The sequence below is a fragment of the Somniosus microcephalus genome, chromosome 21 (assembly GCF_052327205.1).
Source record: "Somniosus microcephalus isolate GS21.2 chromosome 21, FLI_Smic_1.0, whole genome shotgun sequence".
In the NCBI taxonomy this organism is placed as follows: domain Eukaryota; kingdom Metazoa; phylum Chordata; class Chondrichthyes; order Squaliformes; family Somniosidae; genus Somniosus; species Somniosus microcephalus.
Window position 1 is genome coordinate 64150785 of NC_141007.1, and position 19130 is coordinate 64169914.

The 19130-nt window shown below is 43.3% G+C and overlaps 1 protein-coding gene across 1 annotated transcript in view; it reads left to right on the forward strand.

The window, feature by feature from the left end:
• LOC147102876 (dynein axonemal heavy chain 17-like) overlaps positions 1-19130 on the forward strand; it is a 908504-nt gene that overhangs the window by 834036 nt on the left and 55338 nt on the right. The window contains exons 67-70 of the mRNA XM_085963770.1: positions 6245-6480; positions 10300-10422; positions 16471-16675; positions 18818-18982. Coding sequence (XP_085819896.1) covers positions 6245-6480; positions 10300-10422; positions 16471-16675; positions 18818-18982 — 729 coding nt within the window. The remainder of the gene's footprint in view (positions 1-6244; positions 6481-10299; positions 10423-16470; positions 16676-18817; positions 18983-19130) is intronic.

Genomic DNA, 19130 nt, shown 5'->3' on the forward strand with positions numbered 1-19130 from the left:
CAGTCCAGCGGCTGAACTGTCCTCCGTTAACGGGGTGTACCCAGCGCCGGTTGGGCCGTGCGGGCGGGAGGAAAAGACATAGCCGAGTAAGGGGAGCTGTGCGGAAGCCAGCCAGCGGCTGAACCTGTCCGCTGTGGGGGAAGCGTACCCCTTCCACCGGGAAGAAACGCGGGAAGCCGCCATTAGGCGGAGAAGACGCCAGAAGCGGGAAACCGCCATTGAAGTGGGCGGGGCGAGAAAGGAAGAGCGGGAAACCGCCATTTTCGCGGGAAAACCGCCATCTTGATTGACATACCGCCATTGAAGTGGGCGGGGAGAGAAGGAAAGAGCGGGAAACCGCCGATTTCGCGGGAAAACCACCATCTTAGAAACAAACAAATAAATAAGAATACTTAAAGAAATACTGGTGCTGCTCCCAAGGGAAGAAAAATGCCTAAGCGAGGGAATATTAACGACTTTAATTCTGAAATAGAAGACTGGGCCACGTACGTGGAACGCATAGAGATCTATTGCGAAGCCAACAAAATAGAGGAAGACGACAAGGCGATAACATTGCTAACCTCGATGGGGGCAAAAACATACGGGCTCTTGAAGCATCTAATAGCACCAAATAAACCAGCGGATCAGACCTTCGAAGAGATTGTGGCTGTGCTGAAGGACCACTTGAACCCCACACCGCTGATGCTGGCTGAACGATTCAAATTCTACGCAAGAACGCAGAAGAAAGACGAAAGCAATGCGGAATACTTGGTCGAACTGCGTAGGCTAGCGAAGTACTGCCAGTTCGGAGGGAATCTGACAGAAGCGCTGCGGGACAAGTTCGTATGCGGATTGTCCAAAGAAGGGACGCAGAAGCGACTACTGGAAGAGAACGACCTCACACTGGACAGGGCTGTCCTTATAGCTGCATCGCACGAAGCCGCAGCGAAAGGAACGGCGGAAATGCAACTAAAGGCGGCGGCACTCGGGGTGGACCAAATTACTTCAAGCACAACAAAATGCTACCGTTGTGGGAAGACAACGCATGACCAGAATCAATGCTGGTTTAAGAACCAAGAGTGTAGGAAGTGTGGCAAACTGGGTCACATCGCGAAGGTATGCCGGTCCGGGAAAAAGACCAATAATCAAAGGAAGCCACCACCAGAAAAGTACAACAAGGTACACAAGGTGGCTGAGAAGAGTTCAGACGAACAGAATTCAGACTCAGACCCAAACAACCAGGAGCTGGGTAGTCTGAGAATCCACAATGTGGGTAAAGCAACGGATCTACAGGCCATCTGGGTCATACTAAAAATAGCTGGAGTCCAAGTAAGAATGGAGCTGGACACGGGATCAGCTCTATCAGTCATCAACCGAAGGGACTACCACCGGCTATTCTCTCACATACCTTTAAGAAATACCAAGTTCGTATTACAGACATACACGGGGCATAACGTATACCCCGTGGGGAAAATAAGAGTCAAGGTGAGAGATAGGGGTAAAGAACACCCAAGAATGAACTTGTACGTATTATCTGAGGGAGGACCACCACTTCTAGGACGGGAGTGGATTAAGAAAATAGACATGGAATGGCATTACCTAAAAGCCATAATGAGGGAGGACTCGGTGCAAGCTATTAGCTCAGATTCTGAAATGGATGATGATAAGACCAAGTCGGAAATGGAAGACAAGGCTAAAAGGGACTTGCCGACGATGGGAAAGAAAACGAAGACATGCAGAAGGACTTATGGTACCAAGAAGAATAAAGCTGCAGAGCAGAACTCCAGGTTGACAGAGAATTCTGAGCCTGTTCAAGCAAAGGATTCATCCATGACGGAAGAACACCGAGCTCGGACGCAAACTTATGTCAAAGTACGACAACAATTAGAACAGTTGAGTGACCGTCTCGTACAGGAGATGAAAAATATGGAAAAGTTCTGGGACACCGAATGGGGGAACCTGGAAAGACTACAGAGACAGCTAGCTCAAGCAGAGAGCGACCATAGAGCCATCATGGTCAAATACCAATCACATTCCCCTGATGCTGTTCAGGAACTAGAATATTTACAGAATGAACCAAAGGAAGAGGAATCTTCAGGGAGCCAGGATTTTATTCCAGTTCTTCTCTACGACTCCTTACAAGCAGAGTGTGAGAAGTTGAAAGAACAGTATGAACAGGCCCAGGCTACAATTCTGGAGGGGGTTAACTCGGCAGCCTCCGAAAAGCTAGTTTCAGTAGAAGCATATGAACAACTAAAGGTTGAACATGAGCAAGAAGTCCAAAGGCTGCAGGAAATTCTTGATGAGCTCAAGGCCAAGACAGACTCATCGATAGAAGCTCCATCCATAGATGAGCAATTAGAGGTGAAAATCATGGCAGAGCATGAAAGACAGGATGTCCAAGAACTTATAAAAACATTGAAGGACACCCAAGACAAGTATGAGGCGGCAATGACCGAGGTGCAACAACTTGAAGAACAGATTCAACTGGGAATCCTTTCAGTGGAAGAACAGGACACTGTAAGAATGGTCCCTGAACATGAACTGGAGAGCATCAGGGCGCAACTTTGCCGAGTGCTGAAAGCCAAAGTTCAAGAGGAACGTAAGGTGGAAGTATTGGAGAAAGAGGTGGATGAAATGGAGAAGACTCTGATCCACCGTGTTCCCAGGGAAGAGTTAACGGTCGGCCAACTCCTTCATATGCTGAAGGACAAGACTCGGCAAGGGGAACAATCTGAACACGAGCTTCAATCTTCAGGGGGAACGAGTTCGGAGCTCTCAAAAGTCACGGAGATAGCTGAGGTGGCAACACAAATTTTACAAGGATGCCAAAAGTACATTGAATCACGTCAAGGTGAACAGAAGAATGTGGAAACCGTTATTTCAGTAGAAGGGTTAAATAGCCTGATAACGCAATTACCGATGGAAAGGAAGGTATTGAACTCACAAATGAGGTCCATCGTGAAGGAATGGCAGATAACCCAGGAAGAGCGGGATGAATATGAATGCATGAATAAGGCTTTTCAAGAAAGATGTTTAGGGAAGGAACCACCGTCAGCTAATGTCCAGACGGGTGAGGAGGAAGAAGAAGTCTCTCTCGCTGGCCTAACTCAGGACGAACCTGAATATTACCATGACCTGTTGAGTGACACTGAATATTACGAGGATGTGGTCTGCCCAGCTTGTGATGAAAACTCTCAAAGTGCTGAAATCCGGATGAAGCACTTAAGGTCTAAGGAACATAGAGAGTTGGTGGCGCTACAGCTGGCAGCCGAGAAAGGAGCTCCGAGAGTTCCAAAAAGGCAGAAAAGAAAAAGAAGAAGCAGAAGATAATAACTGTCTAAAATATTAGCACTTCTACCATTCCAGGCGGGACATTACGAAAGGAGCTAAATTAGTTGAAAAACTGGAAAATGTCAAGACAGCCAGTTGGTTGTAAAAGTCCGCACTGCTGGTTCAACAGGACGAAAGTTCAAGCTGTTACGTCAAGAAAAAGGCTATGGAGGAGTCACGCTAGCCAGGTGAACCGGCTACACCAAAGAAATGTTGTTCGGAACGAGTCAAGATCAGAGACTGAATCTATGAACTGTTTCCGCAGAGACTGAACCTGTGAACTGTTTCCACCGAGATTATATTTGTAAATTGTTTTATATGACATTGACTCCACCGAGATTATATCTGTAATTTGTTTTATAGAAATTTGAAGATATGTATGTTTAACGGGGACTCTGTAAGTAATAAGCTAAAAAGGGAGGATTGTAGTGTATGTACCCGTCTATCTTTAAGGGAACTATTGAATGTAACCGTTCACCTTTAAGGGAACTACTTTAGGTGTGGCACTATTTGTTTGGCTTCTGTATACTGTAATACCGATAGTGACCATACCAGTATATAAGTGTTGTGGCATGATTGCTGGGGCAGATTCGCCCGGACCTTCGAATAGTAAAGACCTGTTTGTTGTTATTTCTGAAGTCTGTGTATTTATTAACTGCACAACCCACAGACTTTACACTAACCTCCTGCTGAATTTCACAGGAGGCGTCAGCGGCACCGCACCCAGGCGCTAGGTACTTTGCAACCTGCTAGTGCCCCCCTGGAGCGCCAACAGGAGGCGCAAAGCAATCCAGTGTTTCCTCCTACCTCTTTGACCAAGCTTTTGGTCATCTGCCCTCATTTCTTATGTGGCTCAGTGTCAATTTCTTTGTCTTATAATACTCCTGTGAAGTGCCTTGGGACGTTTTACTATGTTAAAGGCGCTATATAAATACAAGTTGTTGTTGTTTGGTAGTGGCTGCTTACCAGGCCACATCCATGCCAGGAAAACCTGAGTGGAGCAGGCCCAACTCCTGCTTCGCTCAGGGTAGCCCAGTGTCTTGGAGGCAATCTAAAACAGGCGTTTGGCCCCTTGCATATACAAATGGGAGGCCTAACGCCTGTTGTAGGAAACCACACCAGATGCCTAAAAATCGTCCAATGCCAAAATGGCGTTGAATGTTTTTTAGGCTTCCTTGGGGAGCCGGACATACCCTGCAAAATTGGATATTTTGAATCGCCATCTGGAAAACGGGCACAACAATGACCAATATCTACCCCAGGATGTTTACTTTTTCTTCATATTTCAATATTTTTAAACTATCCTTCTGGCTGTCTGCTGATACTTAGTTTCTCAAGTGTGTGCTAAATTACAGAAGTGTTCAGAATGATCATGAAGTAAAATGTGCATGTTTGTAACTGGATTTGTATATGTTGGAACTTGCTCTGGAACATAGGAATTGCTAGACGAAAAAATACCACGGTCCATCTAGTTCACCTTCTACCATTCTGGTACTCATATGATACAATGATAATGGAGTTGTTGACTAATCATAGCAATCAATCTCTATCAATTAGTCTACAACAGACCCAGCAAGGAAAATACTAGTGGTCGAGAGCTTTGGGAACCACAGGTCCAAAGTCACCTGTTCCTTCCAAGCATGCTCCACTTACCACGTCATATCTCAAATTACTCATATACTGTATCCCAAAATGTTATTTTCTGAAATAAATCGATCTAATTTGTATTTGAATGAATCAATATTAACTGCTTCCACCATCTCCCTAGGGAGTCTGTTCCATAGATTGACCACTTGGCCACTGAAATATTGCTTCCGCAGATTAGTTTTGAATTTACCCCGCTTAGAGCACAGGCCATATCCTCTGGTTCTATTGTTCTGGACAAGGTTTAATAGCTTGTCATGGTCTACATTATATAGTCCATTTAGAATCCTAAAAACAGCAATCATATCACCACTCAACCTTCTCTTTTCCAGTGAGAACATGCCCAATTTACATAATTGCTCCTCATAATACAATCCTTCCATCCCCTCAATCATTCTGGTTGCTATCTTCTGTATCTTTTCAATAGGTGTAATATCCTTTTTGTACTACGGCAATCAGAACTGTACACAATATTCTAAGTGTGGTGGCACCCATGTATTAGAATGTAGCAGGATTACCTCACTATTGACCTCGTTTGGCCTCACACGGGGCACAAGTTTTGAGTGTCACCTATGGCTGTGTGTAGCATTCTCTCGCCTCTGAGTCAGAAAGTTGTGGGTTCAAGTCCCACTCCAGGGACTTAAGCACATAAATCTAGGCTGACACTCCCAGTGCAGTGTTCAGTAATGCTGCACTGTTGAAGGTGCCGTTTTTCGGATGAGACGTTAAACCGAGGCCCCGTCTGCTCTCTCAGATTCCAAGGCACTATATCGAAGAAAAGCAGGGGAGTTATCCCTGGTGTCCTGGCCAATATTTATCCCTCAATCAACATAACAAAAACAGATTATCTGGTATTATCACATTGCGGTTTGTGGGAGCTTGCTGTGCGCAAATTGGCTGCCACGTTTCCCACATTATAACAGTGACTACGCTCCAAAAGTAATTCAATAGCTGTAAAGCGCTTTGAGACGTCTGGTGATCATGAAAGGCGCTATATAAATGTAAGTCTTTCTTTCTTAGTACATCCCAACATCTGATTTGCTTTACTCGCTGCAATTGAGAATTGATGGGATAACTACAATTCATTGTACGAAAAAAGAAAATCACCTAAAGAAAAAGGAAAACAATTATTCAGAAACTTAAAAAAGTTCAGAGTATTTCACATTTCTCCCTCAGCTTCAAAACTTAATGTAGACCATAACTTTGCAAGTGTTTTTATTACTGTTAATGCAAGTTCCAATCAAATTGAGATATTTATAACATGACTTTTTGGGGGAAATTATTGTAGGTGCCGATTCCAATTACTGAAAACTTAGATCCGCTTTCCCTTCTGACCGATGACGTTGACATTGCTGCCTGGAATAATCAGGGGTTGCCTAGTGACCGGACATCATCTGAAAATGCTACAATCCTCTGTAACACAGAGCGTTGGCCTCTAATTATTGATGCACAGCTGCAGGGTATCAAGTGGATTAAAAGAAAGTTTGGAGATGATTTGAAAATAATAAGACTTGGACAAAGAGGGTATGTACATTTGCTGCAGATTGAAAGATCTCTTAATTGTATAATTTCCAAATAATGAACATGTTTAATTTGCTTGCATTAACAAAGTTTTGCTCAATTTTATTTCTTCATAAGATAGGTTTAGATGAAGAAAGACCTGTAGCATATTTGACTTTATTCTCTCAGAATACCAACTCTCCCACCTTCCCATTACAGCATTTTGCTCTTTCTTAAGTCAGTCCAGTGTCATGTCCTTAACCACTCTTGCTGGCAACCTCTTCCAGCTTATATCATGCTCCGTGTAAAGAAATGCTTCTTGACCTCTGTCCTGAATTTTCCATTCACAGCCCAGAACCTGTACACTCCTGGTGTGCCTAAAAGTATTGTTTTGGATTTACTTTCTCTATTGCATTAGGTATCATATACCATATCCTTTGGTTCTATTATTCTGGACACTATAATGTTATATTATAAAGGACCCGTTGAGATGGCTCTTATCAAGGTTGAACAGCCTTAGCTCATCAAATCATTCCTCATAGCTCTGCCCACTGACACCAGAGGTACAATTTTAACTATTGGGTGACCATTTTGAAGGCTGGGCCTCATTAACATGCTACGGGTGAGCTGCATGGTTTCAACAGGGGCCATGCTGCAACTCACCAGCCCCAGGCCAGTGCTATCCTGGATGCTGATCCGGCCGGTAAAAAATATATCCTGGAGGAAGGCGCCAATCATGGTGGGGAGGGAACCTTTAGTGGCAGAGGCTCTCATTATTCTTGTGGAGCCCAGAGGAGCAGTCCTGCTCCTTCTGGCCCCACAAAATAATTTTGGGCTTACCAATTACCATTCTGGGGCCTCTTTCTCTTGACCTTCAAGTTTTACTGAGTGAAGCGTCCGTGGAGCAGCATCTGCCAAGTAGGCCCTTAAAATTGCATTGTGTGTCACAGGATCCCAATTTGCATAGATTACTGAGGCTCCCATGGTTCAGGTGGGTACATGGGCTGCCCAGTGGAAGGGCCGAGTTAAAATAATGGTGGAGCAGGAACAGGCCTGTTGACCACATTGAGTTTAACTCCACTACCACACTGATTCCACCAGGCAGGGGGACTTCAAATTGCCCCTCAGGATTCAGCTGAATTATTCTTCTTATGCACTGTTCTGAAGGCTATTGATGCACTCATGACCATATTTTGTACATCGCTTTTTTTCACTGTAATATATTGTATTTATAGAAATAATCCATCCAAATTTACAGACTTCATCAATAAGACTTCATTTCTTGACAAGCTTAAAAGGGCTCAAAATGACCTCACAATGGATGATATCCACTACCACTTAGTAGACTAGGGATGACATTTTGAAGTGCTCAGAATCATCATGGAGTCACTGAATGTTGAGGAGGTCCCACTAGATTGGAAACAAGTTAATATTGTGTCAATATTCAAGCAATGGGGAAAGGCTAATTTAGATAATTACCGACCAGACAATCTTACATCAACACTAATAAAATTGTGGGATGGTTTATCAGGAGCAAACTTGACAGTTAGCAGTATAAGAAAAATCTAGTAAATTACAGCCAAGAGGGCTAAAAGAAGAAGAACCTGCCTCGTCAACTTCCTTCACTTTTTTAGGTAATTACATTGCAAACAGACAGTGGAAAACCATATATGCCATGGCCCTGAATTTCCTCAATGTCATTTACACCATTGTTATGCTTGTTGTTGCATCAGAAAGTTACATCATTCACCAGCAGAGAGAGTTATACACAAGTTAAATTCTATGCATTTGTTGCAATTCTGGTGTAACTTGGGTGTAAAAACTGTGTAAGTTGCTGACCACCCCCACCTCCCGGAAACGTCCATGTAACAGCATAACTCTTTAAAATCACTTTACAGATGACCAACAGCGTCAACAGAACATTATCCGACAGCAAAGTAGGCATCTGACAAGTGGTTTTGCTTGCAATTTCTTTCAGCCACAGAATCAGTTAAATAGTCCAAGAATAAATCAGCAGATTAAATTGCAGTACATTATTTAACTTTAAGTGTAGATTAAATTGCTTTTTGAGTCCAGAATAACAAATTCCTTTGAGATTCTTAGTCACTTTCTAGACTTTCTTTTAACTAAAGCTATAGGATTTGCATAGATTCTAAGCATAAAAATATTCTGGCACTGAAACATGGAACTAAATGGTTAAATGAAGTAAAATAAAGCAACTACCAGCAGCAGTCACATTTATTCCCAGCCTGAGCTGTTTCTGGATACAGAATAGTTCATCAAAATCATAATATTGATACACTGGTAGGTGATAACTGCATTCCACAATACTGAAGTGTGATGCCTAGCATCTGCATTACTTAGGACATGCTAATGCCAAAACAGTGCATCACATAGCCCTACATACCAACACAGTCTCCCCTAATCTGATTAATTATCAGATCAAACAGTTTGGCTTGCTTTCCCTCAGACAGCTTGACCTCATTTTCAACTGATGATCTAGTGAGGACAGTTTCCATTTTTAAGCCACAGCTAGTTCAGAAACTCTCACAATATGTTCTCCATATATTTATTTAAAGTTGTGAAAAAGAAAACACATGATCCAAAAACTTTGCATTCATAATATGATCTATAATATATTAAATTTGGTAAGTATGCCATGCACTGCTAATTTGGGCGTCACCATTCTGTGACATATGCCTGCAGCTTCACATTTCTACCACTAAATGGACATTTCTACCACTAAATGGACCTTCATAAACTTCAGATGGTGCCTATAATAGCATCACTAATGTACGCTGAGGGAAATTCATTTTGTCCTTACTTTCTGGGGGCAAAACCACAGGAGATTCACTAGCATGTTGAGTTTCTATCATTTGAAATAGGACGGATCCCTTATCTATCACAAATATGATGGCGAATTGTAAAGTTTAAAAAAAATTTGATGAATACACCAAGATAGGCTGAATGATCTCCCTCATCTGTAACTTTCTTCTGAACTATAGTCAGTATTTAGCCATTATTACCGCAATAATTTATTTTCTCCCATTGGAGTAATAATCCACCTAATCCTGCTTAGCTTCTGAGGCTGATATGGCCATAGTGTTACTTTTCTATAAACCACACTAAGAATTTGTTGGCCTAGAAATTGGATCACGCTTGCGGCCATTTTACAGGCATAACACAGGCCCCTAAGAGTCCAATATGGTGAGCGGCGGGCACTCATTCTGCCACGGAAGAGCTCCACCCACCATATTTTTAAGGGCTCCTCCATAGGCGTCCATGGTGTGTGCCTGAAATATTTGTAAATAGGGGGCATGTTTAACGCACCTTTTGCAAAATTGGATTGTGCAAGACCACTGCATGCAGCATACTTGCTGAGGTTAGTATTCTCAGGCGCCTGGCAGCCAAACCAGCAGTCCATAAAGAGACCATTGGTGGCTGCCACCGGTAAAGAAAGATCTAAAGAAAAATTTACGTACCTTATTGTGCAGCCAGAGCTCCCGGCTCCACATTAAATTCTGTCAGCAACACCTCATGCCCCCTCCCACGTGCTTCTTCCCCCCACCGGACTCTCCTTAGGACGTTGGATGCCAGTCGATCGTGGTGCCTCCCGAGACTGGCGAATTGCCTCTGGGGCTGCAATTCGCACCTGCAGCTCACCGGTAATAAACTATTTCCCGTGGTCCTGCCACCGCCCTCTTTAGGCGCATTCAACTTTGCTGCACCTGGATTGTGCTCTGATTTTGGCAGGATCCAATTTCTAGGCCATTATTTTTTTTAAACTACTTTTATAAACTACACATGAAGGTAACATTTTATCATTTCTTATTGGGCATACAGTTACCTTGATAGCATTGAACACGCTGTATCCAATGGAGACACGTTATTACTTGAAAATATTAGTGAGACAGTGGAGCCGGTGCTGGACGCTCTCATGGGAAGAAACACCATCAAAAAGGGAAAGTAAGATGAGCTGTCTTTTGATGATGTTCTGTAGTGAGTTCCTTCAGTTTGCAGACACCAGGGCATGTATAGCATTTTTGACTGAAAAAAAATTGCCTGGCATGTTCTGCTAATTCAGTTACCTCAATGTAAAAATTCTTGTGTTTATATCTTATTATGACTCTGAAAAACTGACATTTATCATTTCAAATCTGGCAGTTTTTCTTTGGTCAACATACAGATATATGGTACATGAAGTTGTCAATTTCTTCTCTGCTTTCTGATGTTATGGATTGCAATGTTAGATGCTCGACAGTATCTGATGCACTTCATATTGTGCAACAGTCAGAAGAGTAATACCAGCGTAGCCTGGTGGCAACGGCAGGGGTATCATCACCTACATCCCCTTTATAGCGCATTCACTGCTTAGTACAGTACTCTGTAGACCATTTAATGCCAGAACATTTTAGCAGTATACCCTGCGGAAATCTTGGGGCCATAATTTCTGGATCCCACTGAGACACTGACCCATACTCCTGCCCTTGCCAGATATACAAATCATTAAGCTGTTTTATTTCACAGCAAGTGTATGCACAGATCAACAGTTATAATCAGACACACTTAGTTTAATCAGTACAAGTTGTCTATGTGTAATAATATAAAATAATGAACATGCCATGCTTCCCCACATCAGTGGGTTGTCTTACTTGACTTAAATAGAATAGAGCTGACCTTCAACTTCAGTCTGAAATGGGCACAAAGTTGGTGGAGCAGCTGTGCAGCCTGCCTGATGTTAGCATTAGGAGGACCAAACTGAAAATAGTTCTGGCCTTACTTGACTGTGAGCTGAGTACACCAAATGATTGCCCTGCTACAGCTTGCTGATTGTGGGAGGTTGTGAAATCGGCTAGCTCAGCATGTCAGGTCAGGTCTTGGGGTGGGGGTGAGGGGGGTTGCAAATCAAGAGGGCCCTTTTTAATGGGCCAGCAGCAGGTTGGAGTTTCTTGTAGGCTCAGGAGAGGCAATGCTGCTCCTGCTGGCCCCACCAAAAAAAATGGGCCAAATCTTGCTGGAGCTGGCATTTTGCAGCGTATACCATTGTTTAGTGTTTTTCCTGCAACCTTCAGCTAAAAAAAAAATCCACTGTAACTTGCTGGAAGTGGGAGCTGACAATGGCATGGCGAGAGCAGCAGAGCATCTGCTACCTTAGTGAACGGTGAGACAAACGGCGTATCTCCTTAGCAATGAGATTTAAGGATTGAGAAAGAAACAGAGGAATGACAGAAAAGGAGGGTGAATTAGAGTCAAATCAGGGAAAGAAAGATTGGATTAAGTGAGAGAAAAGAGAACAGAAAGAAAAAGTAAGAAAAAATTTAAAATTTGAAGTTTTTAAAATCTCTAAGAAGAATTTACATGCAAAAATAAGATTGAACAGTTTAAGTTGTTCCCTTTCTGGGCCAGAGAGCTTGATTGACACATTAACAATTTTCACATCGTTAAAAGGGTATTTCCGCTCGTAATCACCGGCCCTAACTTTCTGCATCAAATTTAATGGGAAATTAATGTGAAAATCCAGCAAGTTCTTAAAAATAACAAGGAGGCTAAGGGCGAGATGCCATTTGTGCGAAGCAAACGGTGGAGTGGCGTAAATCAACCAGCAAGTTCTGGAGATTCGCAACTCATGATGGTGGAGCCCAGTACATGAGTGCAAAAGACAAGGCTGAAGCGTTTGCAACCATCTTCAGCCAGAAGTGCCGAGTGGATGCTCCATGTCGGCCTACTCCCGAGGTCCCCACCATCACAGAAGCCAGTCTTCAGCCAATTCGATTCACTCCACATGATATCAAGAAATGGCTGAGCACACTGGATACAGCAAAGGCTATGGGCCCTGACAACATCCCGGCTATTGTGCTGAAGTCTTGTGCTCCAGAACTAGCCGCGCCTCTAACCAAGCTGTTCCAGTACAGCTACAACACTGGCATCTATCCAACAATGTGGAAAACTGCCCAGGTATGTCCTGTCCACAAAAAGCAGGACAAATCCAACCCGGCCAATTACCGCCCCATCGGTCTACTCTTAATCATCAGCAAAGTGACAGAAGGTGCCATCGACAATGCTATCAAATGGCACTTACTCACCAATAACCTGCTCACTGATGCCCAGTTTGGGTTCTGCCAAGACCACTCGGCTCCCGATCTCATTACAGCCTTGGTCCAAACATGGACAAAGGTGCTGAATTCCAGAAGTGAGGTGAGAGTGACTGCCCTTGACATCAAGGCAGCATTTGACCAGCATCAAGGAGCTCTAGTAAAACTGAAGTCAATGGGAATCAGGGGGAAAACTCCACTGGCTGGAGTCATACCTAGCACAAAGGAAGATGGTTGTGGTGATTGAAGGTCAATCATCACAGCCCCAGGACATCGCTGCAGGAGTTCCTCAGGGCAGTATCCTAGGCCCAACCATCTTCAGCTGCTTCATCAATGACCTTCCCTCCAACATAAGGTCAGAAATGGGGATGTTTGCTGATGACTGCATAGTGTTCAGTGCCATTCACAACTCCTCCAATAATGAAGCAATCCAAGCCCGCATGCAACAAGATCTGGACGACGTTCAGGCTTGGGCTGATAAGTGGCAGATAACATTCGTGCCACAGAAGTGCCAGGCAATGACTATCTCCAACAAGTGAGAGTCTAACCACCTCCCCTTGACATTCAACGGCATTACCATCACCAAATCCCCCACCATCAACATCCTGGGGGTCACCATTGGCCAGAAACTTAACTGGACCAGCCACATAAATACTGTGGCAACAAGAGCAGGTCAGAGGCTAGGTATTCTGCGGCAAGTGTCTCTCCTCCTGACTCCCCAAAGCCTTTCCACCATCTACAAGGCATAAGTCAGGAGTGTGATGGAATACTCTCCACTTGCCTGGATGAGTGCAGCTCCAACAACATTCAAGAAGCTCGACACCATCCAGGACAAAGCAACCCGTTTGATTGGCACTTCATTCACCACCTTAAACATTCACTCCCTCCACCACCGGTGTACCGTGGCTGCAGTGTGTACCACCTACTAGATGCACTGCAGCAACTCGCCACGGCTTCTTCAGCAGCACCTCCCAAACCTGCGACCTCTTCCACCTAGAAGGACAAGGGCAGCAGGCGCATGGGAACACCACCACCTCCAAGTTCCCCTCCAAGTCACACACCATCCTAACTTGGAAGTATATCCTCAGATCCTTCATCGTCGCTGGGTCAAAATCCTGGATCTCCCTACTTAACAGCACTGTGGGAGTACCATCACCACATGGACTGCAGCAGTTCAAGAAGATGGCACACCACCACCTTCTCAAGGGCAACTAGGGATGGGCAATAAATGCTGGCCTTGCCAGCGATGCCCAGATCCCATAAGCAAATTTAAAAAAAATCTGTTGTAGTGATGTTGATGGAGGGATAAATATTGGCCAGGACATCGGGGTTAACTCCCCTGCTCTTTTCGAAATAGTGCCATGGGACCTTTTACATCTACCTGAGAGAGCAGACGAGGATCCTGTTTTGACGTCTCATCTGAAAGACTGCACCTCCAACAGTGCAGCACTCCCTCGGTGCTGCACTCCCTCAGTGCTGCACTGGAGTGTCAGCCTAAATTTTTTTTGTGCTCAATTCTCTGGAGTGGGATTTTGACCATCCATTTCCCACGATACTGCTCAATCACACCCTCATCTCTACCTTTGATGCTCTTGTCCAAGTTAAAACCCTTACTCTCTCCCACACTGGTCATTTCCATTGGTAAAGCCCTCTCCTTCACTCCCTTAACTCCAAGGGATGTAGATTTGAATGTTTATGGCGAACAACTGGTTTAGGTGTTTGTTGGCTTCTCTTCCTGCTCCTACATCATTACCTCTTGAGTCCTCCAAGATTTCTCCTTCTCCTATTTCTTATCTACATGCTGCCCCTTTCTGACTTCATTCGAAAACACAACATCAGGTTCCACATGTACACTCACCAACACCTTTCACAACCCCACCACTGCCTCTGTGTCCAGTAATGGATGAGCTGAAATATCCTCCAATTAAACATTGGGAAGACCAAAGCCATTGTCTTCTGCCCCTGCCACAAACTCTGTTTCCTAGCCACCAATTCCATCCACTTTCCAGGCCACTGTCTCAGGCTGAACCAGATTGTTAGCAACCTTGGCGTCCAATTCGACCCTGAGCTGAGCTTCAGACCCCATATCCTCTCCATCACCAAGACCACCTACTTCCACCTCTGTAGTATCACCCGCCTCTGTCCCTGCCTCAGTCCATCTGCTGCTGAAGCCCTCATCCATGCTTTTGTTACCTCTAGACGTCTATTCCAATGCTCTCCTGGTTGGGCTCTCATCTTCTACCCTTCATTAGTAGGCTCATCCAAAACTCTGCTGCTAACTCGCACCAAGTCCCATTTAACCATCACCCTTGTGTTCACTCACCTACATTTGCTCCCGGTTAAGCAACTCCTCAATTTTAAAATTCGCATCCTTGTTTTCAAATCCTTCCATGGCGTCGCCCCTCCCTACCTCTGTAACCTCCTCCAGCCTCCGAGATATTTGCGTTCCTACAATTCTGGCCTCTTGTGCATCCCCGATTTTAATCTCTCCACCTCCTCATGTTCAAATCCCTCCAAGTTTGATTACATTTCTTGTGAAATGCCATGGGACGTTTTACTACATTAAAGGCAAGTTGTTGTAAGATTCTATGATTAGTCAGTTTTGAGCTTTGTATGGAGCCAATTTCAAAGGTAGAGGTTCTATTTCCAAGCAGGTTTGATATGCAGTTCTATTGGCCAGCTCACAATCCTCAATAGGGTCGAGAGATAATGACCTCATTTCCAGGGGAGCTTTTGAAATACCAAGGTTGCAAGAGCAGTCAGTCTTTTGTGAAGTGATAAACTGAGAGCCTTCACTGTGATAAATATATTAGAAATGTTGGGGATTAGCTAGAAAACAGCTTGCTTAAATTGAGTAATGTGACCCACCAAATTGGGGGTAACATCATGTGTTTTTATTTTACATTCTTAGCTTTGAACAAACCAACGCTGATCATACCTATTCCTTTGCACATTTCACCTTACTGTGGAATAAAAAAGTTTACAATTTGAACCAAACTTCATCTCATCTTATGTTAACTGAATCCTTGGTGGAGGGTGGTGCCACAGCGCAGCCAGTGTCGGAGCAGTGAATGACTGACCGCAACTTCAGGATTTCCGTGTTAGGATGCGCATGCACTAAATCCTGAAGTTGCGGTCAGTCATTCACTGCTCCAACACTGGCTGCGCTGTGGCACCACCCTCCACCAAGGATTCAGACTTTGCTGTCCATCACCAAGAGTGACTCGGTAGTACCACCACTGACAGAGTTGGCCGAGTCCTGAAGGACATAGCTGCCAGATCAGGCTTGTGGCAGGCACGGAGAGAACCAACACAAGGGAATAACCTTCTTGACCTCGTCCTCTATCTCACAGACTAGTTCCGGGAGCAACCGATGCCACTGAATCCTCAAAGGTACCTAGCGCAGGTCCAAATTTGTAGAAGAGGCCCGCTAGCTGCTGATGGAGATCAGCCTCCAAAAAGCCCTGATTGCCTGAAAATATCCTGAGGAGTGGAGAAAAACAAAAAACATTTGCCTTCCTGTCTTCACCTTGCCCCGGGATCCCTCCCGAACCTTCCCCGCCATGTTACCATGGGCATGCCTACGCTGAGGTGCATAGTGAGCATTCCTCCAGAAGTGGCAGGCAGAGTACGTCTCCTCCTGCCTCATTAAGATGGCTACAATGGGTCTGCGCTGACTGCAGGTATAGTTGTAAGCCCAGCATCATGCTCCCAGGAAAGCCCTAGAAATCCCAGGGCTACATACAAGGGGATGAGAACTAATAAGATCTCCAGCCCCCTTTCCTAATCAAGTACAGATCAGTCTAAAGTTAATCATAAGACTTCCTACATATTTATGTGCTACAAAACTATTATAATTTTAGTTCATAAACTGCTCTGTAACTTATAAAGTTCAATAATTAATATTTTAATACATACTTAGGTATATCCAAATAGGAGATAAAGAAGTTGAATATCATCCCAACTTCAGAATGATACTTCACACCAAATATTTTAATCCTCACTTCAAACCAGAAATGCAAGCTCAGTGTACTTTGATTAATTTCCTTGTAACAAGAGATGGTCTGGAAGATCAGCTACTGGCTGCTGTGGTTGCTAAAGAACGCCCTGATTTAGAAGAACTGAAGGTATATTTTAGATAGATAAATAGACAGAAAACAAATTTAAAGAATTATACACAAAGGCTAAGTAAATGAAACACAAATTTTGTCACACTAGTGCATTTCTCATGGCATTACTCAGTTAGTTGGAGGATATATTATTTTATGCTGTTAAAATATAGTATATAAACAGGACCATTTATTTATGGTAATGCAATAAGTGAAATTTTTATTAATATAGTGTTTATGGAACTGTTTAGCAATATTTTTGGATTCAAATGTGATTTTGTTCTAATTTCTGTGGAAATTGTAAAACAGTAGTCTTGATTAATATTATGGTCGGATGTTGCTGAAAAAATAACACCGTTATTAATACACAAATCGGCCAGCAACTCATAGCAAGGAAGACAGCATAGAATTATGGAATACTACAGCACAGAAGGAGGACATTCGGCCCATCGAGTCTGCACCGGCTCTTTCGAAGAGCAATCCAGTTAGTCCCACTCCCCTGCTCCTCCCCAAATCCCTGCAATTTTTTCTCCTTCAAGTATTTATCCAATTCCCTTTTGAAAACTACTATTGAATCTGTATCCACCACCCTATCAGGCAGTGCATTCCAAATCCTAACCACTCATTGCGTAAAATAGTTTTTCCTCATGTTGCCTCTGGTTCTTTTGCCAATTACCTTAAATCTGTGCCCTCTGGTTATTGACCCGTTAGCCATTAAAAACAGTTTTTTTTTATTCTATCTAAACCCTTCATGATTTTAAACACCTCTTAGCCTTCTCTGCTCTAAGGAGAACAATTGCAGCTTCTCTGGCCTATCGCGTAACTGTAATCCCTCATCCCTGGACCCATTCGAGTAAATCTCTAGTAAAACCCTCTCCAAAGCCTTCACGTCCTTCCTAAAGTGTGGTGCCCAAAATTGGAAACAATACTCTAGCTGGGACCAAATTAGTGTTTTATATAGGTTTAGCATAACTTCCTGGCTTTGTACGCTATGCCTCTATTTATAAATCCCAGGATCCCAATTGCTTTATTAACTGCTTTGTTAACCTGTCCCGATATCTTCAAAGATTTAACGACATAATAATTGTTAATGACTGCCAATCAACCTCTCTTGTCCAAAAAGTGAACAATTATAAGTATGGAGTTTCATTCCTTCAGGTTGTGAATTGTTTTAGATGTTAAAAATGCCAAATTTTTATTTTTATTTTTTTCTTACTTTTCCTTTCTGTCTCTTTTCTCCTCTCTCTTAATCCAATTTTTCATTCCCTCTATTTATTTCTCTTTCTGTACCGGATTTGACATTGAATGCACCCACTCTAATTCACCCTTCATCTCAGTCCTTGAAGTTCATTGTTTAAGGAGATACACTGTTTGTCTCGTTGTTCACCAAGGTCCCAGATGCCCTGTCGCCCTCGCTACACCTTTATCAGCTCGCACATCCAGGAACTTTGTGGGCAAAAATTTTTTAAACCTAAATATGCACGTACATATCTAATTAACGGGACATGCTGCGCAATGCCCCTCTCCAGCAAAATCTGTCCCTACAAGTTTGTTTACCTATGTACTCAGTTTTATTACTCATCTATTTGAAAGGGCAAGATACGCAGAAAGGTGAAAGGAAAGTTTACAATCTGAGTAAGCACTTTTAAAAAAAACTTTAAACCGGTTTCCGGGTCACAGCTTAGAACTCAGCAATAGAGGTTTTCAGGGTCAAGGTAGGTCATCAGGGAGAGGAGGAAAGGTCTCTGACACGTGAGGCAGCTCAGCAGCAGGGACAGGTGGCGGGAAGGGCAGTAAGAGGGAGCATTGGGTGAGAGATATGATTTTTACAAGCCTTAGGTGGATGGCATTGTGAAGAACACACCAACTACCTTGAAGATGCAAATCAGGAAGACTCAGAGCTGGAGTCAGTTATGTGAGAAGAATGAGCTAATCAGAGGTAAGTACAACAAATAGCACAATTTCATAAAATCAGCCTTAATCTTTGATTTTAATACAGATGCTCTTTTAACAGAAGAAAAATTCTGGAGATCACACCCATGATTTCCCAACATGCCCACCCACCAGTCGAGATTCCCCAACTAAAGTGCGATTTTATAAAATCAGCCTTATGCAGAAGGTTTTGTTAAGCTCTAACAACAAATATTTGTACTATTTTAGGCAAATCTTACAAAACAACAGAATGAGTTCAAGATTGTTCTTAAACAATTAGAAGACTCTCTTCTAGCTCGACTGTCAGAAGCTTCTGGAAATTTCCTTGGTGATACAGCTCTGGTGGAGAACTTAGAGACAACCAAACGCACTGCCACTGAAATAGAAAAGAAGGTCAGCTTTTTAATATTAAATTTGGTACTATATTCATGAATTATTTTTGTTGTGTGGGAACAGGATCTACAGTGATAAGAATTCTTTAATCTTTGGAACAATACATTAATATATTGTTACCACTATCAGAGATAGAAAAGAACATTTG